Source organism: Mauremys reevesii, linkage group 1, assembly GCF_016161935.1.
Source record: "Mauremys reevesii isolate NIE-2019 linkage group 1, ASM1616193v1, whole genome shotgun sequence".
NCBI lineage: Eukaryota > Metazoa > Chordata > Testudines > Geoemydidae > Mauremys > Mauremys reevesii.
In genome coordinates this window covers 253,041,709-253,069,301 of record NC_052623.1, presented here as the reverse complement: position 1 = coordinate 253,069,301, position 27,593 = coordinate 253,041,709, and the positions used below count along the sequence as shown (strand labels likewise).

The following is a 27,593-nucleotide window of genomic DNA, read 5'->3' as shown; positions in this document are numbered from 1 at the left end:
CGTCAGGAGGTCATCTAGTCCAACCCCCTGTTCAAAGCAGGACCAATCCCCAACTAAATCATCCCAGCCAGGGCTTTGTCAAGCCTGACCTTAAAAACCTCTAAGGAAGGAGATTCCACCACCTCCTAGGTAACCCATTCCAGTGCTTCACCACCCTCCTAGTGAAAAATTTTGTCCTAATATCCAACCTAAACCTCCCCCACTGCAACTTGAGACCATTACTCCTTGTTCTGTCATCTGGTACCACTGAGAACAGTCTAGATCCATCCTCTTTGGAATCTCCTTTCAGGTAGTTGAAAGCAGCTATCAAATCCCCCCTCATTCTTCTCTTCTGCAGACTAAACAATTCCAGTTTCCTCAGCCTCTCCTCATAAGTCATGTGCTCCAGCCCCCTAATCATTTTTGTTGCCCTCCGCTAGACTCTCTCCAATTTTTCCACATCCTTCTTGTAGTGTGGTGCCCAAAACTGGACACAGTACTCCAGATGAGTCCTCACCAATGTCAAATAGAGGGGAATGATCACGTCCCTCAATCTACTGGCTTATATAAGGGCAATAAGATATTCTTTGTCTTATTCGCTATTCCTTTTTTAATGATTCCTAATATCTTGTTTCCTTTTTTGACTGCCGCTGTACACTGCGTGGACATCTCCAGAGAACTATCCATGATGACTCCAAGATCTCTTTCCTGATTAGTTGTAGCGAAATTAGCCCCCATCATATTGTATGTATAGTTGAGGTTATTTTTTCCAATGTTCATTACTTTATATTTATCCACATTAAATTTCATTTGCCATTTTGTTGCCCAATCACTTAGTTTTGTGAGATCTTTTTGAAGTTCTTCACAGTCTGCTTTGGTCTTAACTATCTTGAGCAGTTTAGTATCATCTGCAAACTTTGCCACCTCACTGTTTACCCCTTTCTCCAGATCATTTATGAATAAGTTGAATAGGATTGGTCCTAGGACTGACCCGTGGGGAACACCACTACTTACCCCTCTCCATTCTGAAAATTTACCATTTATTCCATTTATTTACCATTTATTCCTACCCTTTGTTCCCTGTTTTTTAACCAGTTCTCAGGCCATGAAAGGATCTTCTCTCTTATCCCATTACAACTTAATTTACATAAGAGCCTTTGGTGAGAGATCTTGTCAAAGGCTTTCTGGAAATCTAAGTAGACTATATCCACTGGATCGCCCTTGTCCACATGTTTGTTGACCCCTTCAAAGAACTCTAGTAGATTAGTAAGACATGATTTCCCCTTACAGAAACCATGTTGACTTTTGCCCAACAAGTTATGTTCTTCTCTGTGTCTGACAATTTTATTCTTTACTATTGTTTCAACTGATTTGCCCGGTACTGACATTAGATTTACCAGTCTGTAATTGCTGGGATCACCTCTAGAGCCCTTTTTAAATATTGGCATTACATTAGCTATCTTCCAGTCATTGGGTACAGAAGCTGATTTAAAGGACAGGTTACAAAACCGCAATTTCACATTTTGAGTTCTTTCAGAACTCTTGGGTGAATGCCATCTGGTCCCGGTGACTTGTTACTGTTAAGTTTATCGATTAATTCCAAAACCTCCTCTAGTGACACTTCAATCTGTGACAATTCCTCAGATTTGTCACCTACAAAGGACGGCTTATGTTTGGTAATCTCCCTAACATCCTCAACCATGAAGACTGAAGCAAAGAATTCATTTAGTTTCTCCGCAATTACTTTATCGGCATTAAGTGCCTCTTTTGTATCTCAATCGGTCAGGAGCCCCACTGGTTGTTTAGCAGGCTTCCTACTTCTGATGTACTTAAAAACATTCTGTTATTACCTTTTGAGGTAATGATTTACATAATGGCATAGAGAGTACACTTTAAAAGTTTGTAGATGATACCAAGGTGAGAGGGGTTGCAAATGCTTTGGAGGATAGGATTAAAATTCAAAATGATCTGGACAAACTGAAGAAATGGTCTGAAGTAAATAGGATGAAATTCAATAAGGACAAATGCAAAGTATTCCACTTAGGAAGAAACAATGAGTTGCACACATACAAAATGGGAAATGACTGCCTAGGAAGGAGTACTGCAGAAAGGGGTCCGCAGGTCATAGTGGATCACAAGCTAAATATGAGTGAAACAGTGTAACACTGTTGCCCCCCCCCCCAAAGGAAACATCATTCTGGGATATATTAACAGGAATGTTGTAAGCAAGACACAAGAAGTAATGCTTCGGCTCCACTTCACGCTGATTAAGCCTCAACTGGAGTATTGGGTCCAGTTCTGGACACCACATTTCAGGAAAGATGTGGACAAATTGGAGAAAGTCCAGAGAAGAGCAACAAAAATGATTTAAGGGTCTAGAAAACATGACCTATGAGGGAAGATTGAAAACAATTGGTTTGTTTAGACTAGAGAAGACTGAGAGGGGGCATAACAGTTTTCAAGTACATGAAAGGTTCTTACAAGGAGGAGGGAGAAAAATTGTTCTCCTTAACCTCTGAGGATAGGACAAGAAGCAATTGGCCTAAATTGCAGCAAGGGCTGTTTACGTTGGACATTAGGAAAGAATTCCTACCTGTCAGGTTAGTTAGACACTGGAATAGCTTGCCTAGGGAGGTTGTGAAATCTCTATCATTGGAGATTTTTAAGAGCAGGTTAAACAAACAACTGTCAGGGATGATCTAGATAATACGTAGTCCTGCCTTGAGTGCAGGGAACTGGACTAGATGACCTCTCAAGGTCCCTTCCAGTCCTATGAGTCTATGGTGATAGCTGGTTTTAATATTAATTAATTTTCAATAATTAGAAGTACTGGTCATAAGATTGTCAGGACAATTAAACAGTATAGTGGTGTAAGGCCATATATCCAAAGGAAATGTCCTTAGCTGTAGTTCTCTTGACGTAGAAATGCCAAGTCCACTAATAATTGATCTACTCCACACACAGTTTGTCCATCCTCTTCTGAATTGACTAAGTGGAGGGGGAAAAAGTGGTCGATACAGTTTCCCCAGATGGTAAGAACTTCTTTTAGCTTTTTAACACCTCCACATTTCAAACCACACAAGATTAATAGTTGACTCTGCAACCCTTGTACTGCGTACCACTTACACAAACAGACCTGTTGACTTCCATGGGACCACTCATGCAAGTAAGCACTATTCCATATGATTAAGGGCTGCAGAGCCAGATCCTAAATGTGCAAAGCTCCTTGAGGAATACATTACAGGAAATTCTGCCAGCATTGGCCTGATGATATATGTGTGGGAAGGAGAAATTAGATCTCATTTTTCAGTTGCAGTCTGATTTCTTCCTTTTAAAGAAGTGTATTATTTGTAGTTCTTAAAAGGAATTAAGTTCATGGCCTTTGTTCTTTCTATTTGGAGCATAGTTTGGATCACACATTTTTGCACTGTTGGATACTTTTAACACACAATATTCAAAACTTATCCCAGTAACAATTTAAAAAAAAAACTGTGTAGCTGTTGGGGAGGAAGTATTTCAAGAATTTTATCTCGCACATGTCTGAAAAGGGGGCTGGAGTTGCTAGAAGTTGCACACTTAATTAGCTCTGATGAAGTTACCATGCTTATGACAAACTGCTGTGTCTGAGGTTGTGTGTGATGGCTAAAGAAGGAGAGAGCAGGTGGGAGTGACACGATGAGATGGCATCTTGATTGCCTTGGTCTTACACAGTATGTTCCCCAGTAATTTGAGAGCTATGAATCTGAAATAGGGCTTAAAGTTCCTTCGCTCCTGGCTTTGTAAAAGATGCTGTTAAGAAGAAAGTCTCATGCTCAAGGGAATTAGTACAAACTGCTGTAATTCAATGTCTTCTAGTCCCCTTGCAAGGTGACTTTCAAATCAGAGCAGCCTCAATAAGAGAACACTTATACAATGCACAGTTTCACTCAGTCAAAGCTTCCTATGTTCCCTTTGCTGTTTATGAAGATATTTGCACCTGTAAGCAAGGATGCCTCTCTCATTGGGAGCCCAACTCCTCCCTCTGCTTGGTCTCAGTTGCAGCTCAGTGTTTGTGCCATGATAATATGTTGCCAATTTGCCATGGAAATGGTTGTGATATCAAAATGTGTGATATCGCCAGTTTTACAGTGATGCAACTCTACTGCTTTCACTGCAGTTTGTCCTGATTTACTCCAGTCTGAGCACAGTTGCCATCTCTCGTGGTGTCATCCCATGACTCATGATATTTGGTGTTTCTTCTTCAAACTTCAGCTTCCGGAGTCAAGTTGTTTTGTGAGAATCTCAGCTTTTATCTTTTTACAAGGAGATTTCTAGCTCTCATGGTTGCAGAGAAAAGCCAGAAAATGTGACCTGAACACACCCTAAAGGCTCAGAAGACAAATAAAAAGATCCCAGAATTTTTTTGTTTAAATCTCATAAAAATCTTGACAAATTGATCAGTTAATCTCGCCTTGTGATTTTTGAAGGGTTGGGCTTGGCAATATGGAGTGCAATAGGACAATCAGGCTCTTGTGACTGCACTGCAGTACCATTTAGGAGAAGATAAGAGGTGTAGGAGAAAGTTCTGCATTATGCCCTCAACATACCCTTCCATATTCCTGACCAGGACTTTGGAACTGCCAAAGAGGTCTCACCAGAGAACTGTGCAGTGAACCCAGTGCATGCTGGGACAGGACTCTCTGACTTGTCAATGCTTTATGGATACCTGTGAAATACAGACATGATAACATCCCATAGTCGTATATGTCATTGAGTTTGATTTGATTATGAAAAAATCTTTAAACTGACCTAAATTCCTGTGCAGACAGTGCTAGGTCAGTAGAAGAATTTGCCTCTTGGGAGGAAGTGGATTACCTGTGCCGCCGGAGAATCGCTCCCATCGGCGTAAGGAGTGTCTATACTGAAGCACTGCAGCAGAGCAGCTGTGCTGCTGTAGAGTTTTAAGGGTAGACAAGCCCTGACACAGGATTTTCTCCAAAAGTTGTCCTTTGTTTTAGTTAAGAATTCGTGATGCTAACTGTACTCCTTATTTTCCCTGGTAGACTACAAGGGGGTGGTAATTCCATATAGGGTATGCAAACTGTCCAAACTGAACATTTTTAAGAGTGTTTGTGTGTTATCACACCCTATCTTTTCTGCTGGCTGACCTTTATCATGTAAAGGTGAAAGCACTTAACCATGACAGTCATTTGCTTTCATCAAGTCATATTTTTTCAAATGCCATTAATTTCAGCGTCCCATTTCTTAAATGAATATGAAGAGGAGAGCTGGTGCATTTAAAAAAAAATTAATGGGACATATTCTACTCTCAGTTACACTACTTTAGATCCAGAGTAAGTCCAGTGAATAAGCTCTGGGATTCACTGGTGTTATGACTGAGAGCAGAATTTGAATCTGTGTTAAGAAGCAAAACCATTCTGGTCCACTCCAAGTATTAGGAAATTCCTCTGTAAAAAGATACTACAGCCAACATTTTTCAGTGCCCAGCTTGGCACTCTACAGCGGACTCATTTTGAAAAGTCCTGTGAACCCAAAATCAGGTCCCTTTTAGAGTGTGTCAGCTGGGGCACCCAAAATGGCTGGTCACTTATGAGTATCTTGGTTTAAAGATCCTTGTAACAAAGCATAATCAGTTATTTGCAATATATATATAAAATTGATTGGGACTAAAGTGGTGCAGTGGGTTAATAGCTTTTTGCTATTTTAAACTTGGATTCAAATCTTGGTTGTGAAAATCCCTCTTGGTGGTCTCACAAGATTATCAAACAGCTGATCTCATTTGGGAGTCTCAGGAAGAGGCCGTGGTTCTGTCATTGCAGTGTTGTTTCAGATCATTAAGGGGCAGGAACAGCAACAGAGCTGGGTGGTAGAAATTTGCACAGCATCTGCCTGCTCCATTTTTTGCTCTCACCATTAAAATGCCTCCCTTTCACAAGCATTAAATAATATCACCCACAGCAAATGTATGAACTGAGAGGGGCGAGAAAAAACAGTAATTCTTTAACACTCTTATGTATAAGCAAGCAGGTAGTTTTCTCATGCCAGCTGGACTGCTATGGGAAGTGGAAAATCTTATAATTGCTGTTCAATCAGAATTAAAGACCTTATTCTCCTCATAGTGTCTGGCTGCATACTCATGAAATTCATACTAGCTAGAATGTGGGCAATAAAGTGCCTTTCATATGCAGGATGTCGCCAGGTGCATTACAAAACAAAGAGTTATAGCCTGATTTTCCAGAAGTGCTGAATACCCACAGATCCCATTGAAATCTATGAGGAGCTGCAAACACTCCTTCAGGTCATTTCATAGAATCATAGAATCGTAAAATCTCAGGGTTGGAAGGGACCTCAGGAGGTCATCTAGTCCACTCCCCTGCTCAAAGCAGGACCAATTCCCAACTAAATCATCCCAGCCAGGGCTTTGTCAGGCCTGACCTTAAAAACCTCTAAGGAAGGAGATTCCACCACCTCCTAGGTAACCCATTCCAGTGCTTCACCACCCTCCTAGTGGAATAATGTTTCCTAATATCCAACCTAAACCTCCCCCACTGCAACTTGAGACCATTACTCCTTGTTCTGACATCAGGTACCACTGAGAACAGTCTAGATCCATCCTCTTTGGAACCCCCTTTCAGGTAGTTGAAAGCAGCTATCAAATACCCCCCTCATTCTTCTCTTCTGCAAACTAAACAATCCCGGTTCCCTCAGCCTCTCCTCATAAGTCATGTGCTCCAGCCCCCTAATCATTTTTGTTGCCCTCCGCTGGACTCTTTCCAATTTTTCCACATCCTTCTTGAAGTGTGAGGCCCAAAACTGGACACTACTCCAGATGAGGCCTCACCAGTGCTGAATAGAGGGGAATGATCACGTCCCTTGATCTGCTGGCAATGCCCCTATTTATACAGCCCAAAATGTCGTTAGCCTTCTTGGCAACAAGGGCACACTGTTGACTCATATCCAGCTTTTCGTCCACTGTAACCCCTAGGTCCTTTTCTGCAGAACTGCTTCCTAGCCACTCAGTCCCTAGTCTGTAACCGTGAATGGGATTCTTCCGTCCTAAGTGCAGGACTCTGCACTTGTCCTTGTTGAACCTCATCAGGTTTCTTTTGGCCCAATCCTCTAATTTGTCTAGGTCCCTCTGTATCCTATCCCTACCCTCCAGCGTATCTACCACTCCTCTCAGTTTAGTGTCATCTGCAAACTTGCTGAGAGTGCAGTCCACGCCATCCTCCAGTTCATTAATGAAGATATTGAACAAAACCGGCCCCAGGACTGACCCTTGGGGCACTCCACTTGAAACCGTCTGCCAACTAGACATGGCACCGTTGATCACTACCCGTTGACCCAGACGATCTAGCCAGCTTTCTATCCACCTTATAGTCCATTCATCCAGCCCATACTTCTTTAACTTGCTGGCAAGAATACTGTGGGAGACCGTATCAAAACCTTTGCTAAAGTCAAGGAATAACACATCCACTGCTTTCCCCTCATCCACAGAGCCAGTTATCTCCTCATAGAAGGCAATTAGGTTAGTCAGGCATTACTTGCCCTTGGTGAATCCATGCTGACTGTTCCTGATCACTTTCCTCTCCTCTAAGTGCTTCAAAATTGATTCCTTGAGGACATGCTCCATGATTTTTCCAGGGACTGAGGTGAGGCTGACTGGCCTGTAGTTTCCTGAATCCTCCTCCTTCCCTTTTTAAAAGATGGGCACTACAGTAGCCTTTTTCCAGTTATCCGAGACCTCCCCCGTTCGCCATGAGTTTTCAAAGATAATGGCCAATGGCTCTGCACTCACATCTGCTGACTCCTTTAGCACCCTCGGATGCAGCGCATCCGGCCCCATGGACTTGTGCTCGTCCAGTTTTTCTAAATAGTCCTGAACCACTTCTTTCTCCACAGAGGGCTGGTCATCTTCTGCCCATATTGTGCTGCCCACTGCAGCAGTCTGGGAGCTGACCCCGACTGGTAATGTAATTACAGGATAAGTGATACTGGTAATGTAGTTACAGGGATGTGCAGACGGAATAGCAGCATGTATTCAACAATAACTTAGAGCAGCCTTAGGGTGTGTCTGCCTACAATGCAGAGGCTGCAGCAGAGCAGCTACGGTGCTCTGGTTGTGCCACTATAGTGCAGACACTTCCTGCATCGATGGAAGGGGTTTTTCAGCTGATGTAGGTAGTCTGACTCTCCTAGAGGCAGTAGCTAGGTTGATGGAAAAATTCTTCCATCGATCTAGCTGCATCTACAGTGGAGGTTAGGTCGACCTCACTACATCACACAGGGTGTGAATTGTTTCACAGCCCTGAGCAATGTAGCTACAGCGACCTAAATTTGAGGCATAGACCATGCCTTAGACTAGTGATACTCAGACTGCGACTCACGGGCCACAATTGGCTCTTTAATGTGTCTCCTGTGGCTCTTTGCAGCACATGATATTAAAACCGTGTGTGATTTAATTATTAACCAGTCTAAGTTATTAACCAACCAGGATGCTTTTACAACGTTATTAACCAATTAAGCTATCAACTTGCACTAAGTTATTCACTTATTTGCTGTGAGAATTCTATCTATGTACAAAAACTAAATATTTCCCCTGTCCTGCTGTTGAAATATGAATTGTACTGTAGTGAATGAATTCACACTATTGTGGCTCTTTGGGGTAATGTTGATCGCTAATTTGTCTCCTGAACCACTGAGGTCTGAGTATCGCTGCCTTAGACCTTGGAACCCATTTTATTCAACAGTCCACACCAGGCACTGCAGCAATTTCCATTTGAATACTTTTGGAGGGGCACGTTAAACACACACAAATGAAAGTTTCATGTGCCCCGCCCCCATTTCTCTGGAGGCCTCTGGCGGGGACACCCAGCAGCAAGGAGATAGCAACTCCCCCTGCAGCTGCAGCCCAGGGAAGGGAGGAAGCAGCAGGGTGGCTGGCTGCAGGGTCCCCCCTCCCCCCTACAGCTGCAGCCTGCGGCTTCTCCTTCCCTACTGCTGGAGTCCCAATGCTACTGCCTGCTTTGCAGGTGATGTGAGTCAAGGGCTGGAGACAGAGGCAACCCCTGGGACTCCCAACAACAGGGAAGGAGAAGCTGTAGCTGTCGGGGGAGGAGGAGCTTCGCTGGCAGTCAGCTGCCCTGTTGCTTCCTTGGGCTGCAGGAACACATGGGGGCAGTGCTCCTGTTCCCCCCCCCCCCCCCGCCCGTCCCTTTGTGCATGCCCCTGGCACCAGGAAACCACTCAGGACTGGAACTGAGTGAATAATTGACTTTTGGCAACATTTACCACAACTACCTCCTGTTATGACTGTATGGGGAAGTGGAGGTAATTGCTAGTACCCCTGTGAGGTAACAGTTGGCAAACATTGACTCTGTGGGTGAAATCCTAGCCCCACTGAAGTCAATGGACTAACTCCCATTGCCTTTTAATAGGGGACAAGAGTTCACCCTATTCACACAGCTCCCTGAATACTGAGATGAAATGACATGGACTGTTGAAGTTCTGTGTGATGATAACAAGGCATTTCCATGCAATATCTGTATGCAGTAACAAAGCTGGTATTACCACTAATAACAAATCTTCATTTGTTTAAGGAACAATTTAAAGAAGCCCAGGAGGTTTATCAGGCTGGGATAGAGAATTGTCCAGAGAGCTCTGATCTGCATAATAACTATGGTGTTTTCTTAGTTGATACTGGTAAGTGAGATGGAGCTAGCAGATTTATGTTGCTGGCTTATTTGCTGTGTTAAGTGGCTCTGGTTTATTTAGTAGGGTATTTTTTTAAAGATTGTCAAGGGCTCCCAGCGCAGAGGATGGACACACTTACATTGTAGTTTGTAAAACTCCAAATAAATAAATACAGACTGTCCCTCTCTCTTGAGACTGCCCACAGTGCTGAGGTTTGAAGAGATTTGTAACAAATGTAACACTGTACAGCAGTGATTCTCAGTGTGTTTCCTGCCACATTTGTCTCACCATACCAGTGTCTGCAGCTATATTCTCGAGGATGCGCAATGCATCACACAGTGGCCTGACAACCATGTGATAATTTCCCCAGGAACTCATGAGCACTCAAAGCCAAAGAGAGACAGACAGACACACCCATGTCACTTTTGTGGCTGTTTGTGACTCTGCTCAGTGACAAAGTTGCTCTATGAGAAGCTGAATGCTACTGCTGTAAAATAAACAAAGCTTTGAAACTACAGTACAATCATTTGGCAAAACAAAAACTTACGACTCTTGTGGGGAGAATGGATTTCTCAGCGGATTGGTAATGGTATACAGAGCCTTTCACGTCTATGCTATTGGTTCAAATCCAGCTTCCATGGCCCCAGGCAGTTCCTAGCATCTACATAATAAAAGTCACCACCCCAACTGGACCTTTTATTGACAGTTTTAGAAGCAAGGCCAAGTTTAGACAGACACAGAAACTAAACTATCCTCTCGCTACTAGAGGTGGTCCCTGCAGAACCAGGTTGAGACATTGGTGAAGTGCTGCAGACTAAGCTGGCATAGCCGATGCCCATCCTGCGCTTCAGGCTATGCTGTTTTCACATCTCAAAGTTAAAGAGGGGCAGACTCAGTTAATACTTGGAAGGGAATCCTTGGAAAGCCAGGATCTGGCAAGAAGTGGTGTTGGTGATTTTTGGCACTCTTCCCTCTGAGTTAGTACTGACCCCTCACCCTCACTCTTGTCTGATGTTAGTGGGCACTGTGCTGCTGCCAGTAGAAAACAAAAGTGCCGAGTATGTGGGGCCATGAAAGAAATCAAGGTGTTAGGTGCAGAAGTAGAGATTTTACCCTTGTGTCTTGGCAAAGTTCAAACTTCCCTTCCAGTCCTAAACTGTTGTGTGAAGCTTCCAAAATGCCCTATTCAATTCTTGAGGTTCCATTTCAATTTAGCATAAATCCATTTCTCTTTACACTTGTTCTTTCTGCCAGGGGAAAGGGTAACTTGTCCCCCTCCCCTCCCAACCACACACAACTTTCAAAATTCAGCCTTTTTTTTTTTCTTAAACTTGAAATGTAAATAATTCTGTTGAGGATATGACCAAGTCTGAAGGCAACTGGACAATTAAGTTATGAATGTTTGTTTGAAAAATGGCTACTGCACTTACACAATGGAAAATTATGTTAAATCACAAGATGTGTTTTCTCTGAGAGTTAATTTGAGCAATCTATCCTCATGTTTACTCCTCTCCAGTCAGCCTACCTTGAGTGAGAGTAGCCAGACTGCAAATAACATGCGAGCTGCATAGAGTGATTGGATTAGTAGCTGATGAGATGCGCTGATTTGAATTCTCCTTCTCCGGCCAGCCAATTCAAATTAGAAGCACCACTGGCCTTAAGCTACAGGTATTTATGTGTGGGTAGGGCTCCAGTTAGGGACAACACTAAAGTTAAAACTCATGTTATCTCTGCAGCGAAGACAAGCCCTCAGTGGGCACACGGATAATGAGATGCACTCCTCCTTCCTGGGTAAGTGTGTGCCTATTAAATGTGCACCTAATATGCAGGCCTGAAAGACTTAAGTTCTCTCACTAGCTGTGGCTTAAGTACTTATGCCACTGTAAATATTAAGGCACTTCAAAGATGGGCATCTGCTCATCAATGAGGGCAGAGTTAGGCCATCACTGAATATTCTACCCTGGAGGGCTGTGTCCTCTTCTGGCTTTGAGGCATTTTAAGTGCTTATGATTCTCACTATGGATTTCTATCTTGCTTTCCTTTAAAAATTCAAGGAAAATTCAACCTGTTTTTTTTTTCTGGCTAAAAATGCAGTTTAATATAGTACTGTTCATTGTGAAATGGTTTGTCATAAAACATGTGAAGGGACAGAGCTTCAGCAGCTGCAAATAGACATAGTTCCCTCTACGGTGATTTACACTAGCTGAGAATCTGGCCCAAGAGATGCAGTCTAGCTGAGTTAACATCTACTGACGTTTTCATATTTGCATTGCTGGGATGTTGGTGATTTCAACTATGCCTATGCTTATTTTGTAGTTAATATGCAGTGTGTATGTGCATAAAGTATGATGAGATCCTTCAGTATGAAAGGCTAGACATAAAATTATTATAAATGGAAATTCACTCCCCAGGACTAGCAATCTGGCACCTTTCTTCAGCACAAAATGAACTTCAGCTTTTTTAAAAAAAAAACACATAAGGCACAAAAGAATTATTGTAGTTTTTCAAGTAACTTGCACAATATTTTGTTTTGTATTTGTGTTTGATCTAGTGGATTTCAGAATCGCATTTGTTATTTTGTGTGTGATAGGTAAAATACAGTGACACAGTGCCACCCAATGGTTCCTCTGAAACATAGACATCCTGATTATATTCTACAAAACAAGCATTTTCTACCAATATATTCTAAACCCTGGAAATAACTGCAGCAGTGTGGGGATTAGTGATCTGTTGGAGTCTGCCTCAGGTGCCTTTTGAGTCCTGAGTGCAAAGGCTGTGCATACCCTCAGCCACCCAAAAGGGAATCAGTAGCCTACCGTTGTTGCAAACTGCGGGGTAGGTTATTGTTATTTGTGCATGGCTGCTGGATTTGAATCTTTTTTGCCAAATATTAAAAATGTGTGTTTGTCCCATGTAGCCTTCACAACAGTAATTCTGAGTGGAAAGAAGCGATAACACTTTAGGGGAAGGATTGAAATACCCTTTCTCTAAGTTTTGACTATATTTATTGTCAAATTAGTTTTTAGTTACTATTTTTCTTTTTCCAGATTACCTGGATTTGAAAGACGACTTCTCTCTGTTTCCATTCTATGAGCCTAACTGTCCTTTCAACTGCTGCTTGTAACCCAGTAGCCGCTTGCTGCTCCCACTTTCTATCACCAAAAAAATATTTCCCGCAGTAGCCAAATTCATTTTAAAGCTGGAGCTGTTTGTCCTGTCTACATTTGTTTGCAGCCTCTGTCTTTTACAGCTGGGTAAATTTGTGCCTAAAGTTAGACTCCTAAATCTCATTTTCCCCTTACTCTTGTTTGAATGGCAATTTCCCTTTGTGCATAATTTCAAGAAGAGATGAGACAGGATTTTTCTCTTATGATGGTTCCCACCTTCCAAGTACACTGAAGGCTGATAAAAGGAGTATTTTGCAACTGATGATGGTGATTCTAAAGAATCAGAAGCCTGATTTAGTGCTGAAACTTTTGAGACTTCCATAAGGCGCCAACTTAACAGCCTTTTGTTTTGCAGGGGCTCCTGAGAGAGCAGTGTCCCACTACCAGCAGGCCATCTGGCTCAGCCCAAACCATTACGTGGCCATGGTGAACCTAGGCAGGCTCTACCGCTCTCTGGGGCAGAACAAAGAGGCTGAAGCTTGGTACAAACGGTAGGTAATAGAAATAGGATGAAACTTAATAGTGCAAAGTGGTCATGCACTTAGGGACTAACAACAGGAATTTTCCCTCTAAGCTGGAGATGTATCAGTTGGAAGCAACAGAGGAGGAGAAAGACCTAGGTGTATTGCGCAATCACAGGATGACTATGAGCTGCCAATATGCTGCGGCCATGAAAAAGGCTAATGCAGTCCTAGGGTGCATCAGGCGAGGTATTTCCAGTAGAGACAGGGAAGTGTTATTGACATAATACAAGGCACTGGTGAGACCTCCTCTGGAATACTGGGTGCAATTCTGGTCTCCCATGTTTATGAAAGATGAGTTCAAAGTGGAGCAGGTGCAGAGAAGGGCTATTAGGATGATCTGAGGAATGGAAAACCTACCTTATGAGAGGAGACTTAAGGAGCTTGGCTTGTTTAGCCTAACCAACCAAAGGCTGAGGGGAGATATGACAGCTCTCTCTAAATAAACATCAAAGGGAAAACACTAGGAAGGGAGAGGAGTTCTTTAAATTAAGAGCCATTTTTGGCACAGGTACAAATGGATATAAATTGGCCGTCAATAAGTTTAGGCTTGAAATTAGATGAAGTTTTTTAACCATCAGGTGAGTGAAATTCTTGAGCAACTTTCCAAGGGGAGCAGTGGGGACAAAAAACCTAACTTGTTTTAAGACTGAGCTTGATAAGTTTATGGAGGGGATGATATGATGAGGTTGCCTAAAATGGCATACAGCTCATCCATGACAGCTATTAGTAAATGTCTCCAATGGTGGGAGATGGAACACTAGAGAGGGAAGGCTGAGTTACTTCAGAGAATTCTTTCCCTGGTGTCTGGTGGTGGGTCTCACCCACATGCTTAGGTTCTAACTGATCACCATATTTGGGGTCAGGAAGTAATTTTCCCTAGGTCAGATTGGCAGAGACCCTGTGGGGGGTTCACCTTCGTCTGCAGCATGGGGCATTTTCTGGTTTGAACTAGAGTAAATGGTGGATTCTCTGTATCTTGAAGTCTTTGAATCAAGCTTTGAGGTCGTCAGTAACTCAGCCAAAGGTTAGGTACCTAGTACAGGAGCGGGTGAGTGAGGTTCTGTGGCCTGTCATGTGCAGGAGGTCAGACTAGATGAATACAATGGCCCCTTCTGTCCTTAAAGTCTATGGGTACATCTGCACTGTGACAAAAGACCTGCAGCATGGCTGCAGCTGGCCCAAGTCAAGTGACTTGGGTTGCGGAGCTATACAATTGCAGTGTAGAGGTTTGAGCTCAGGCTGGAGTCTGGGCTCTGAGACCCCGTGAATGGGGAGGGTCTCAGATCCTGGGCTCCAGCCCAAGCCCTAACATCTACATTGCAATTTTTGGTCCCGCATCCCCAACCCCGCGTGTCCGAACCAGCTGACCCCAGGCTCTAAGACTTGGTGCCACGGGTATTTTATCGCAGTGTAGATGTACCCATTGAGTCCGTGATTCAGGACAGGAGGCTGACTCCTCACTTGTCTCCACCCACATCCAGTCTTTATTACAAGACCTTACGAAGATTTGTTAGCATTTTAATCTTCCAGTGCAGTGTTGGTTCCTCTGTCACTCAGATGGAGGGAGTGAATATGTTCACCATTGTTGCTGTGTCTGGCTGGTTTTTGAGTGTGTGCAGAGCACTATAATTCAGTTGACGATCAGCCGGCCTGGACTGTTCAGCAAGTGCCTTGCTATGCTCCTCTTGAGCGCAGCCCCAGGACATCCTCTGCTACCTTCAGCTGCAGGGGTGTTCTGTTTATGAGCTCAGTGATTTCTGGTTGTTATCAGTAAAACCGTTAGTGCCATTCACATGACACTAAAAGCATTCCAGGGAGGTACTGTCACATCTGTATTAGAGTATGTCACTGCCAGGCAATCCTGAGCCAAGCCCTACACCTCCAGGAATCCAGACTTTCTTCAGGGGATCTCCTGTTCTACAATACAACGCTGCACTGTGTGCTGAACAAACAGCTTCTTTGAGATTTTCCTCTCAATGGGTAAGAGGGGATGGACTTTCTTTTGCCTCCTTGTTGGAGCACCTCCCTTTTCTTACCTGCATTGCCTTCCTCATCCCACAGCCAGTGGTGCTGGAACAATTTTTATAGTGTGGGTGCTGAAGGCAGAAACCATGTATTTGGGTTGATAACACTACTTCAAGCCAGGGGCTCTGGCAGCACTCTTAGTTCCAGCACCATAGCTGCAGATTTCCATTACCTTCAGAGCCTGTCCCTTCTGCTCATTAACAGGCCAGCGGGATTGCTGTTGCGGGCACTCTCTTCTCCCACCAGGGACTATGAATGCCGCCTCTACCGCTTTTTCCTTCTGGGCTGGCTTAGAGCAAAAGGTCAGAATGGGACCAGCCCTCAGGCTCTGGTCTGGCAGTGCAGAGCACTAACCTTTCCAAGGCAAATCCCACAGCCAATCCCACTCTTGTTTTACGCTCTCATCCCAGCATCACCTGAAGGCATTTCGTTCTTCCCAACATGTAGAGCGTTGAAAGTATTGAGGAAGGCGGAAATTCTGTCCCCACTGGGAGCTCTCTACTACAATACGGGGCGGTATGAAGAAGCTTTACAGGTTTACAGGGAAGCCGCAGCACTGCAGCCTTCAAACAAGGAGATTCGACTGGCCCTGGTGAGTGTAGAGAACATTGGTGGCAGGGGTATGTTACTATTTAGAAATATTATCCGAGGCGTGGAGGTTTGAGGGGGTTCAGCCTCAGCCTGGCTCTCTTTCCACATGGATGATAATTACTGTGAGCTTTCCCTAGAGCAGGCAACTGAGCAAGTCTTGGTTTTAATTTTGTCCTGAGGCAGGAAGGGGTCTTCCTCATCTGTGTCAAAGCCCAGAAAATTGGCCTCCAACTCTTTTTTCTTCTCACACTGTTAGGCCTCATATTCTAGCTGAGGAGGACCAGAAGTGACTTGCTCCAGAGCCAGCCAATCATTCCTTCTGTCCTCCAGGTGCTGCTGAACCACTGCCTGTTAGCACTCCTGCCTTGCCAGAAAGCAGGATGCCAGGACTAGACGCTGGGTCCCGGGCTTAGTAGTGCATGATAGCTGGGCACTGTATTGACTCTGATCTTACCAGCCAAGCAGGCTAGCTTAAGTTTTCACAGCTCTTTTGACATCAATGCGTGACAAGAGGGGAGTGTCATACAAAGGGATGAAAACTCTGTTTACCATTGATCTCTAGGCACAGGTTTTAGCAATGATGGGACAAACAAAGGAAGCTGAAAAAATGACTAACCATATTGTGACCGAAGAGGCCGAGTGCCTAGAATGCTACCGCCTTTTATCAGCAATCTACAGCAAGCAGGAGCGTTACAGCAAGGTACTGGGAACTCCGTTTGCTGCTGTCCCCCACACACACAATCAAAGGGTTTGGGATGAATTTTAATCTCTGTACAGCCAAAGGCTAGATCCTGTCCTGAGACATGTGTAGCAAGGGCGTGTAGCCACATCATGACTGATATAGTTTGTGCATGCACAATAGCTGGATTGCTTTATATGATGCTTCCGTTCAGCTAGGTCAGTGTTTCTTAAACTTTTTGATACCAGGGACCAGCTTGCTGCCTTTCTAAACTATGTCAGGAAAATCTCATGGACCAGTGCCAATCCACAGATGGGTTGTTGAGAAACACTGGTCTAGGAAATAGGATTGAAGGCCAAAGGCTTGATTTTTTTTTTCCCAGAGGTGTTGAGTACTCAGTTCCTACTGACTCCAGCTGCTGGGGTCTGGTCAGCATCTCGGAAAATCAGGCTGTGAGGTGCTAGAATTTAGGTTTCTGAATGTGGTAAAAGTCCACGAGCAAACAGAAATTTGGGGAGCAGGGTGGTGATGCTGTGTATTGCTCAGTGCTTCATGTGTTCCAATATCATAGAGATGGGCACAGCATAAGAACTTGGATAGAATAGAATATTGTGTCCTCTCTCTTTCTGCAGGCCCTTGAAGCTATAGATAAAGCTCTGCAGCTAAAACCAAAGGATCCAAAAGTCATATCGGAGCTCTTTTTTACTAAAGGAAATCAGCTAAGAGAACAAAACCTTCTTGACAAGGCTTTTGAGGTATAACAAGTAACCGCTCTAAAGCACATGGCTATGTTTATAGTTCAAGAACTGAGCTCACTAGCTGTAATTAATATTCTGCAGAGAACATATATGGTGCTTGTTCACTTATATAGCTCATCTGGTCACCATATAGGACAGCTGGGATTGTGGAAGGGTAGTAACAATTCCATAGTTAAAGTTACAACAGTGTTCTCTCTGCCTCCTTTCCTTTTTGAAATACTCCTACACAAAAAATCTCCCTCCAATTTGGTAGGTTACTTGTGGAACCAGAGATAGCTCTCTAGCTATTAGAGATCATAAATTTAAGTCCTGAATCATAAGGTTTAACACCCTGTCCAAATATTCTGTTATAATGAATTAGAACTCTGAGTATACTTGTTATCCATATAAATGTCCAGATGCTCTTTGAATCCTCATCTGTTATGATGTCCCAAAAATAGAGGTGTTCCTCAGAGTCCAGAAATTCTTTTAATGATTTCCCGCCCCCTTTGTAGAAGCAAAATAAAGGGGTAGGGGGAAGCTACCTACAGTCCTTGTTAAATCTGCACACAGGTATCCATGTTGTAAGAAAGACTGCAGCCATTCAAATAATAAAACCTTGCCAATGTTCTCTCCCTCCCTGCACATACATGCTGGTGTGGAGTTGTGGAGATGCTTTTCTTATAGGGTAAATGCCGTGTGCAGAAGGTAGCTGTAAAGCGCAGAGCATCCCTGCAGGTCAGGATCAGCAGAAGGTAATGCACTGTCCTGGAAGTTGCCTGGATTCCCTGCAGGACTCTGCAGACAAAGCAAATTCCCCCAAATAGCCCTTCGGGAAAATGGTCACTTCATTCGTCTCCACTTAACACTCTGAAACAATGCACATTTTGTACGTAAGAAAAATCAAGAAGACAACAGTATTTTAAAGGGATTGGTGGGGGGAGTCATTTCCCCCCTAATGTGGCTTTTAGTCAGGGACACAAGCATCTTAACCTGAAGACATGTCATATTTATTTAGAGCTATAAAGTGGCTGTGGAGCTGAATCCAGATCAAGCTCAGGCATGGATGAACATGGGAGGGATTGAGCATATCAAGGTAGGAAAATCTCTAGCTTTTCTGTAGGCTGTCAAGTAAAGGGACTATTTCTGTTCTTCTAATACATTGCTGAACTTGCCCTCAGGCAGCTAAGAAGTGCCTGTTCAGTGTGTCTTTTTTTGTTGCCCGCTGAGTTGGATCCAAAGAGGATGTGAGTCTTTTACAGCCCCAGCTAGAGATCCTGGCTCTAACTCAAGTTGTAGAGATTTGTGCCTTTAACTCTGGAAATCTCTAGTTCAGTCCCTAGTGTATTGGTCAAAATGGCTGTCATCACACAAGTATCCAGTGGATCTAGATACGACATGGGGGGGGAGGGGGCACCTGGAGTGAGCAATAAATCAGAGGCAAAAGCAGCAGCAACATGGAACCCTGAAGGGCTGTCTCCCTTCAGAGAAAGGTTGATAATTCAAGAAGTGGCAGGAAAACATTGGAGGTGGAAAGGCTGGGAGCATAGTCTGTCTTTTGAAAGGGATGCTCCTTCATTAGTGAAGCTGTGCTTAGCACATAATCTACAATGTGTGTTTTTAAACTGTTGGATAAGTGTTCCCAGTCTATGCAGTTGAGAATCAGCCCTTTAAATTCCGCCTTACCTAATCCACTTGATGATAGTGTCTAATGCATAATACTGACACCAGTTGGTGAAAATATGTTGACAAGAGCATTTCATGTGATTTCATACTTGATGATTACTGTAGCATATTTTTTCTGAATGTCCTAAAGATATTAGTTTAACTCATATTATACATATCTTCTGCTTGGACATTATAGCCTTGTTTAAATCTGCTTCTTGCCATGTCCCTGTTGATCTAATTTAGACACAGAGTGAGTTCTTCTGAAATACCAGTTGACCAATTTAATAATGAGTGGAGTGTTGCTGTTTCAAAACATGTCAAACACACTTTATAAATTGCTTTCTCCATCCATTATGGAGCTTGCCGGTCTCAGGCAATGATGTTTCAATGTCAGAGAATATGAATGACTCTCTTTCCCCCTTTTATAGGGAGACTACATCAATGCACGTAGCTATTACAAGAAAGCTTTACAGCTGGTTCCAAACAGCAAGCTGTTGAAGGAGAATCTGGCTAAACTGGATCGCTTAGAGAAACGATTGCAGGAAGTCCAGGAGAAAGATCAGACGTAGCTAGTGGAAGGAGCTTCGTGCCCCTTGCAGAAGAAAGAGAAGTGGAAGCCCATTGGCAGAAGTGACACAGGAGGAGCTGTGATGTGACTCAGAATTAAGGAGGGCAAATTTGGGGCGCACATTTGTGCATCACCAAAGTTGCCGGAGACCCTTCATTTCTATAGGGTATGCTGAAGAATGAGTGAAAACCCTGTTTTAATCAAGATTTATGTTTGGGTTGGATGCATATCACTTGCCATTAGTGCTGTAAGTGGGAGATGCACCTTTGATGTCCTGGTCTCTCACTTCCCAAGCTGGGTGGGCTGTAGAGGCAAAGTTCTCATCCACTGGCAAGGGATGGAGCAGTGCCTCTTGTTAGTCAACATTCACCCACTTAAGGAGTACTATTAATAGTCTCTAAAGCATTCCCCATAAAGTCCTCCTCAGCCAGGACAATGGTGACAATTATCAGCAGAGAGCATCAAAAGTCGTTACAAGGTTAAAGCTGGGAGAAATGGTGGCCATTTTTAGGTCTCCAACAATGACTTGAAAATGACCCCAAGGAAATGGAGAATTATGTCTGGACATGGCTGTCTCTGAAAGTGATGATTCTCTGACTAGGGCTGTTTTTGAGGAAAAACCTCAGTTGAATGTTTTACTCGGAAGATAATCATTTTTGTAACTATTCAAATTCATGATATCACAGAATTGTCAGAAATCACATGACTTTTTTCACCCAATCAGAATTATAATTTCTATGAAGAAATTGGAACTGTCCAATGGAAATGTGGAATTCTTTAATGGGTCCACCTCCCTCCCTTCCTCCCTCTCCCCCTTCCCCCCCCCAAAATCTATATTTTTAAATATTGAGTGGAAGGGCAAGTTTGCTTCAGAATATGGACATTTATTTTTGAGCGTTATTTATTTTTAACTTATAATAAAATGTTTAATATATTTTACTCTGTTTATAAGAGTTGGACAACATCCCTCACAGCTAGCAATGTGGCCTGTGATTGTTGCTTTTATTGTATAAAGTTAGAAAATACGGCACCACAAGGCTGTGTTTGAATAATTGTCCCTGCTGATATTTCTAAAGCAATTGGATGTTGGACCAAATTTTCATTACAGCAGTGCCACGCCCATTGATATGTAGGGTTGCACCAGTTCAGCTGAGATGAGCATTTGATCTGTTGTTATAGTAGAGGTATCTGAGAAGGTTAGATGGGGCAGTGTAGTGATATTCTGCCCTTTCACTCTGGACAGCAGCTCATCTCACAAGTTTATTGTTTTCATCTTAGCCCCCATCATGAAACCATCATACAGTTTTTTTCAGCCTGATTGCCATGTCTTTGCTGAAGAGAAGCCCAGGTCATGGAATTAATAGCGGGTGGTTCAGGTTGGGACTGAAGTGCATTGATACAGCTCGGTCAGGGAAATCTTGCATGGCAATGGCACATGGCTTTAACCAGTGCTAATAGGGTGTCACTATCGTGAGCTCTAAATGCACTCAGGAGTAAATTAAAGAAGTTTCCATAGTTAAGCATAATCATGTGATGATGTGGGTCTGTCTGCTTTATTTAGGAGGTTTGATTTCTAATTGCCACTTTTTGTAGGTAAAATCACAGACATGAAATAAGAGTTTAGAAATCAACAGGGTACCACCCAAGCACAGGGCGGGTTCAGTGGATCCAATGGTAGGATTGAAGCATAACCACATAGGGATCTGTTCAGTACCGAGGTGATGCTGAAGAGTATTAATTTGGCTCCTGCACATAGCCAGGTGATTCTTTTTTGAGTTCTTGCTCATATATGTTCCACGTAAGATTTTTCCCTCAGTGGTATCTGTTGGGCCAGCTCGAGTGCCCTTTGGTGCCACACCCTCTCAGTTCCTTCTTATCACCCATGATGGTTGCTGGAACAACTCCTCTTGCTTCGGCAAGGCATTTTTCAATGGTTTCTTCTCTGTATCCTTGTTTATTAGTCTTAGTATAGTTGTAGTGTAAATAATACTAATGTAGATAGTTAGAACTGCTCCTTTATCATTGAGGGGCTCCCTTTGCCACAGAGCATGCCCCTGTCCTTGGGTTTCAAACCTTGTGCCTCCTGTGGAAAGCCTATGCCTGTGAGAAACCCACACTCCAGTTGTCTGAAGTGTCTGGGAGAGGCTCAGATAAGAGATTTGTCAGAATCTTAAGCCTTGTAAGAAAAAAGACAGGCTAGACTGAGGACTATCCTAATGGAAGCTGTTCTAAGACCGGCTTTGGAGCCAAGCTGCTCAGATTCGGCACTATCCACTTTGGCCTTGGTGCTGTGTGTATCCTGGCAACATTCTCCATCTCCGGTGTCAAAGAAGAAACATAAAAAGCAGTGCTCCAAGAGAGGGTGTTTGCCAACACCAAAGAAAGCCAAGCAAGGAGAAGGCAGTGGAGTGTGACCCAGGTCGGGCCACTCCTCCACCCCCGGTTCCATGGCAGAACCATCAACTCTGCGCAGAACATTGAGTCTAGTACGGGACTCTCTGCCGACACCAAGAAGTCATTATGGCACCAGCAGAATCACAGAGCCTTCAACCCAGGAGGCCTTTGCAGCGGCCAGGGACTTATCATTCCCAGTACCGCTGACTCTGATGGGACAACCACTGGCAACCAAATGAGCATGAGCCAGAAAAAGTATAGTGATCTGAGCTCCTTCCCAGCACTGGGAGCTTCCATACCTTCCATGGGCAAACTGACCATGTTTTCTTCTACAAGGTCATCCCTATCCGGCACTGGTCCCCAGATACTCGACACTGATTGACAGAAGCGAGGGGTACCACTTTCCCATGGTCACCTTGGCAGGACTCTTTGTCTGAGTTCAAGGTGGAGCCCTACATCCATCCCAAGAACCACCACTGGTATCCATCTTACATGCCACCAGATCCTGGTGCGGGTCCCCTCACTGGTGCCTGGTCAGGTGGACAGTGGCCTAAGCAATGGCTGTTATGGAACCCGTGGGGGCTTCCCCTGGTACCGGGTCCATCATCCCACTGGTCATAGTCAGTTGCTTCTGAAAAGAGGGCCCCTGCACCGCTCCACTCAGCACTGGACCCTGAGTCCAATACCGAACGTGGTATCGATACACAGGATGTGGGCCCCATGTAGGTAATTGAGGCTGAAGAAGAGGAAGAAGCCCCCCACCCCCAGTACAAGCCTCTTCCTCCTCTGCCCCAGACGAGGCTGTCTCAGGACTGAGCGGCTTGCTGCCATGTGATGGCTTTAGAGCCCATCAGAAGCTTCTAAAGAGGATAGCGGCTAACCTGGGATTAGGGGTTGAGGAGTTCAAGGAATTGTCCTACAGCCTCATTGACATTCTGGCTGCAGCAGCACAATCTCAGGTGGTCCTACCCATTAATGAGGCTGTATTAGGTTGGTCAGAGCCCTGTGCAGACCCCATCTTCTCTCCCTCCCACTTCAAAGCGGGCATAGAATAAATACTCTTTGCCAGCCAAACTGTACGAGTACTTATACTTTCTCACACACCCCTTCTGGGTCCCTAGTTTTATTGGCGGCCAACGAGAGGGATAGATAGGGCCAAGCAAGTGCTACCCCCAAACAGAAGGACTCACAGAAACCGGATCTGTTGGAAGAAAAATGTATTCAAACCAGCAAACCACTTGGGCTCCTTGTCCACATTTAAAGACTCCGTGCCTCAGGACTTAAGGCAGGAATTCTCTGCCCTCTTAGAAGAGGGAAAGAAAATTGTCAGAGCCTCACTCCAGCCGGCACTGGATGCAGCCAGTGTGGCGGTTGGGACAATGGCCTTTGCAATGGCCATGAGGCAATGCTCTTGGCTGCAGTCCTTGAGGCTACCTCAGGAGGTCCAGCAGTCAATTCAGGACCTCCCTTTCAAAGGCTCCTTGTTTTTTTCAGAGCAAATCGACACAAAGCTCGATGGCCTGAATGACTCAAGGGCTACCCTCAGGTCGCAGGGCCTCTATGTTACGTCTACTTCAAGAAAGCATTTCAGGCCTCAACAGCCAGTCCACTTTTTTGTTCCACCACCAAGATACAGGACGTGTTCAAATGAAGAAACAGAGGTTACAAGTGCCATCAACTGCTTTCATTCATTTCAACCTCAATACCAAGGCTGCATAGGTACTCCAGTTCACCCAAGCAGGCCTTTTGAAGGTGTGCCCGAGGGCGCTATACCAGTTCCCGCTTCGGATCCTTCCTACCCTTTGTTTTTGGACTGACTTTCCAACTTCAGCCCAGCGTGATCCCACATCACATCAGATCGGTGGGTGTTAAATACATTGGTGTATGGTTAGACACTTCAGTTTTCATCCACCGTTCCTTCCCGCCCCCTATCCTGTCCCTCTTCAGGGACCATTCTCACAAGCAACTCCTAGACCAGGAGGTGCAGATCCTCCTACGGGTGAGGGCTGTGGAAGAGAGACCTCAAAAATTGAGAGGGAAAGGGTTTTACTCCCAATATTTGTTAATCCCAAAGGCCAAAGGGGGCCTTCGTCCCATCCTGGACCTGCGTCGCCTCAACAATTATCTCAAGAAACTGAGGTTCCACATGGTCTGCCTGACCTCCATCATCCCCTTCTTGGATTCAGGGGACTGGTATGCTCCCCTCGACTTAAAAAAAGATGCTTACTTTCACATTTCCTTCTTCCTTGGCCTCAGAAAATTCCTCAGGTGCATATTTAGGCCATTTGATCAAGAGGTTCCCAATATATGTCCTTCCCCTGCATTATAAGCTTCTTTTAATTTTCATAGTACTCTAAAATCCACATGCATAATGAGATTATCTAAGATATTGGTACGCCACAACAGGGGCAATGGTGCAAGTTTGGAGTAATTTGGTTCAGGCGTTACTCAGATACTATCTCCTTTCCCCCCAATAAGAAGATTTTAATATTCCAGTTGCTCTAAAACTGACATGCATAGTGAGATTACCTTGAATAATGGTATTCCACAACTGAAACTGAGGTAGAGGGGAACTCCCATTGAGAGGAATGGATCATTTCACACCACCCAGAGCTATTGTGTTAGACTGTTCATCTCTTTGGAGAATCCTAATTCATCTGAGTATACCCCACTGAGGTGAATGGTCCATTCCACACATGAACAGTACTCCTGTACTGCAGAGAGCTGTGCAGAGCCCCTTCGTTTACACTAGCTCCCTGAAGTAGATACAAAGTCTGGGGCTCCCTGCTATTCCTCTTGCTGCCTCCAGCTAGTAGATGTGCTCCTCACAGCCCATCAGTTACCATCCTCCTTTCTTTCCATGTCCCTTCCAGCCATACTGGGGGCATGGTGGGGCCAGGAGAGCTGGCAGCTAAAGTGGCAGATCATTCCCCTCCCACAGGTGCCCTCCAATCATGCCCCCTCACTAACACCTCTTCCTCAAGAAACAAGGGAAATGAACAGCCCAAAAACATGGTTAATGCAGGCCTTGTTTACACTACAGTGCCTTTGCCAGTATAGCTATGTCAGCTAGACTCACCCCTGCTTAGTACCCTCTTCAATTCAAGAAGTGTGTTTCAGATTCTTACTGGCACTGCCAGTCTGACGTGCCTTCCCTGGCTTGTCAGAGTGGGTTTACATCTGCTGGTGAACACAGCGCCACTCATTAGACTGCTTCCCAGGCTGGTGACCCACCTGTGGTTCATTAATTTTATACCAATGTAACTCCACTGATTTCATTGGCGTCGCTCCTGATTTACACTGCTACAAGTGCGGAGACAATCAAGTGAGGCACTGACTCCAAGCACCCATGGAAAAAAATAGTGGGGATGGTCAGCACCCACCAACCAATCTGTTTTTGTGGATACAGATTAACACGGCTATCCCCTCTGATACTTGATCCCACTATACTGTCACCCAACAGACTTGAGATGACACCAAGTTTGGGAGAGCAATGTTACAGAATGCATGTCCATGAACTCCGAGCCCACCTCCTTGGGTTCTGCTTGTGAGTCATCTAACGTGGAATGGACATGAGCAAGCACTCAAAGAAGAAAAAACAGCTACTGATCTTCCGTAACTGTTGTTCTTCGAGATATGTTGCTCATGTCTGTTCCACAATCCACCTTACTACCCCAGCACCAAATGGTGCTAGAGCCCACTGAGGGAAAAATCTCTGGCAACAGTACATGTGGTGCATGCAAACAGCTAACATGTAATGGACATGAGTAACACATCTCGAAGAACAACAGTTACAGAAGGTCAGTAAGCGTTTTTTTTTTCCCCAGGAGCTCAGTCGGACTGTGGAGATGTCCAGGGGCTTGCCTCTAACAGCTGGATGGGGACTGATGGAGACTTTGCATTCCTGTGCTTCTCCCTCCTGATCATTTTCACTTTATAAAGTGAACAGTTCAAACCAGGGCCAAGTAAACTGCAAGTGTGTGTCTGGGTTCACATTTGGGGACCCATTCACACCTGGTAATAATATAATTTTGCCATTCTATCTCCTCTACCTGTGTTCTTGCTCATACTTGTCTTTTAGGGACAGATCAGCAGCAGTTCTCTTGTCACTCATCCTTGGATGATTCTGCTCCCCAGCCTGGTCATGGCTGTAGACTCATTTAGTGACTTCTGGGTTTCCCCCAAGACATCTTCCACTCGGTTCCCCAAGAATTCAGTCTGACTCCAGTCTTGTCATTCAGGTTTCTTTATTTGGCAGCAAAGCTATGCTGAGTTGATCAGACTCAAGCGTATGACATGGGTATAGGACATACCACACATCCAATAAGTTACACAGCAAGCCTCTTCCTTTATATACATTTACTATACATTGCATCACACATTTTGGGATTGGCTTAGTCACTTTGTAGGAACCAGTCCCTGTACAACCAAGCTCTGTCCATGCATGACTGACTCTACCTAATCTTCCAGGTTTATCTTGCCCATTGTAGATGATTCCCTAGGTGTTGCCCCTTATCTTAGCTAGTACGGACATTCTGCTTCCATCCTGCTGATCGATTTACCTCCCTAATCCTGTTTCCCAAGAAATGAGGCCTCACCCATGTCCAGTTACTCACATCAAGGCATGCCTACATGGTGGATTCCTAGTGAAATTGTTATTCTGAGGCTATTTGCATGAAGTAGCTACAGGCTGTCAGGCTTTCCCTAACATAGCGAAGGGATTGCCAGGCTCTCCGACTTAGGGTTGCCATAGGGCAGCCAAAATTTTTGGTACAGAGTCAGAATTGGCCTGCCTGGGAGTCAGGCTGGCAAAGCCCCATAGAAGGCTATGCAGGCAAAGTGAGTGCTAAAGTGGTCTTTGAGGCTTACCAGTTCTCCCACAGTAGAATTTTAGTTAGTTCATAACAAAGTTTCAGAGCTCAGACAACGTGCATATACCCATAGAAGTCCAGAGCACTTTAAACCATTGGAAGACCAACGTTTAGTGAGAACCACAGGTTTTCCATCAATATGTACCATGGAGGGAGTGACTCCATTATAGTGGGGGTATGTGAAAGGGTTGAACAGGAGGCATCATACAGGTGAAGCTCTCTCCCTTTTGCTCTGCAGAACCTAATTTCTTGGCACCAGCACCAAGGTTTCCCGTTAGAAGTACAACTTTTCAAAGCAGAGCACGGAGATTAACCCACTCAACTCCCCTTCAAGCTCAATCACGCCCTGATCCTGCAAAGGGCAGATCCTTAAAAGAAACGACTAAGGGGGGAAATTATAGCGGTCTATAAAATCACGACTGATGTGGAAAGTAAATAAGGAAGTGTTATTTACTCCTTCTCATAACACAAAAACTAGGGGTCACCCAATGAAATTAATAGGCAGCAGGTTTAAAACAAACAAAAGGAAGTATTTTATCACACAACACACAGTCAACCTGTGGAACTCCTTGCCAAAGGATGTTGTGAAGGCCAAGACTATAACAGGGTTCCAAAAAGAACTAGATAAGTTCATGGAGGATAGGTCCATCAATGGCTATTAGCCAGGATGGACAGGGATGGTGTCCCTAACCTCTGT

At 44.3% G+C, this 27,593-nt stretch overlaps 1 protein-coding gene across 6 annotated transcripts in view; it reads left to right on the top strand.

Moving 5' to 3' along the window:
- Positions 1–27,416, top strand: part of TMTC1 (transmembrane O-mannosyltransferase targeting cadherins 1) — a 215,859-nt gene extending 188,443 nt beyond the window's left edge. For 3 of the 6 annotated variants that reach the window (XM_039547608.1, XM_039547599.1, XM_039547627.1), the window contains 7 exons: positions 9,579–9,681; positions 13,195–13,330; positions 15,836–15,980; positions 16,542–16,679; positions 17,291–17,413; positions 18,414–18,491; positions 19,492–19,632. In XM_039547608.1, the coding sequence (XP_039403542.1) occupies positions 9,579–9,681; positions 13,195–13,330; positions 15,836–15,980; positions 16,542–16,679; positions 17,291–17,413; positions 18,414–18,491; positions 19,492–19,632 (864 nt within the window). Of the gene's footprint in view, positions 1–2,943; positions 2,988–9,578; positions 9,682–11,188; positions 11,331–13,194; positions 13,331–15,835; positions 15,981–16,541; positions 16,680–17,290; positions 17,414–18,413; positions 18,492–19,491 lie in introns of those variants that run through there. The other 3 variants (XM_039547592.1, XM_039547617.1, XM_039547621.1) reach the window with 3 other exon arrangements.
- The last annotated feature ends 177 nt before the right edge of the window (positions 27,417–27,593 follow it).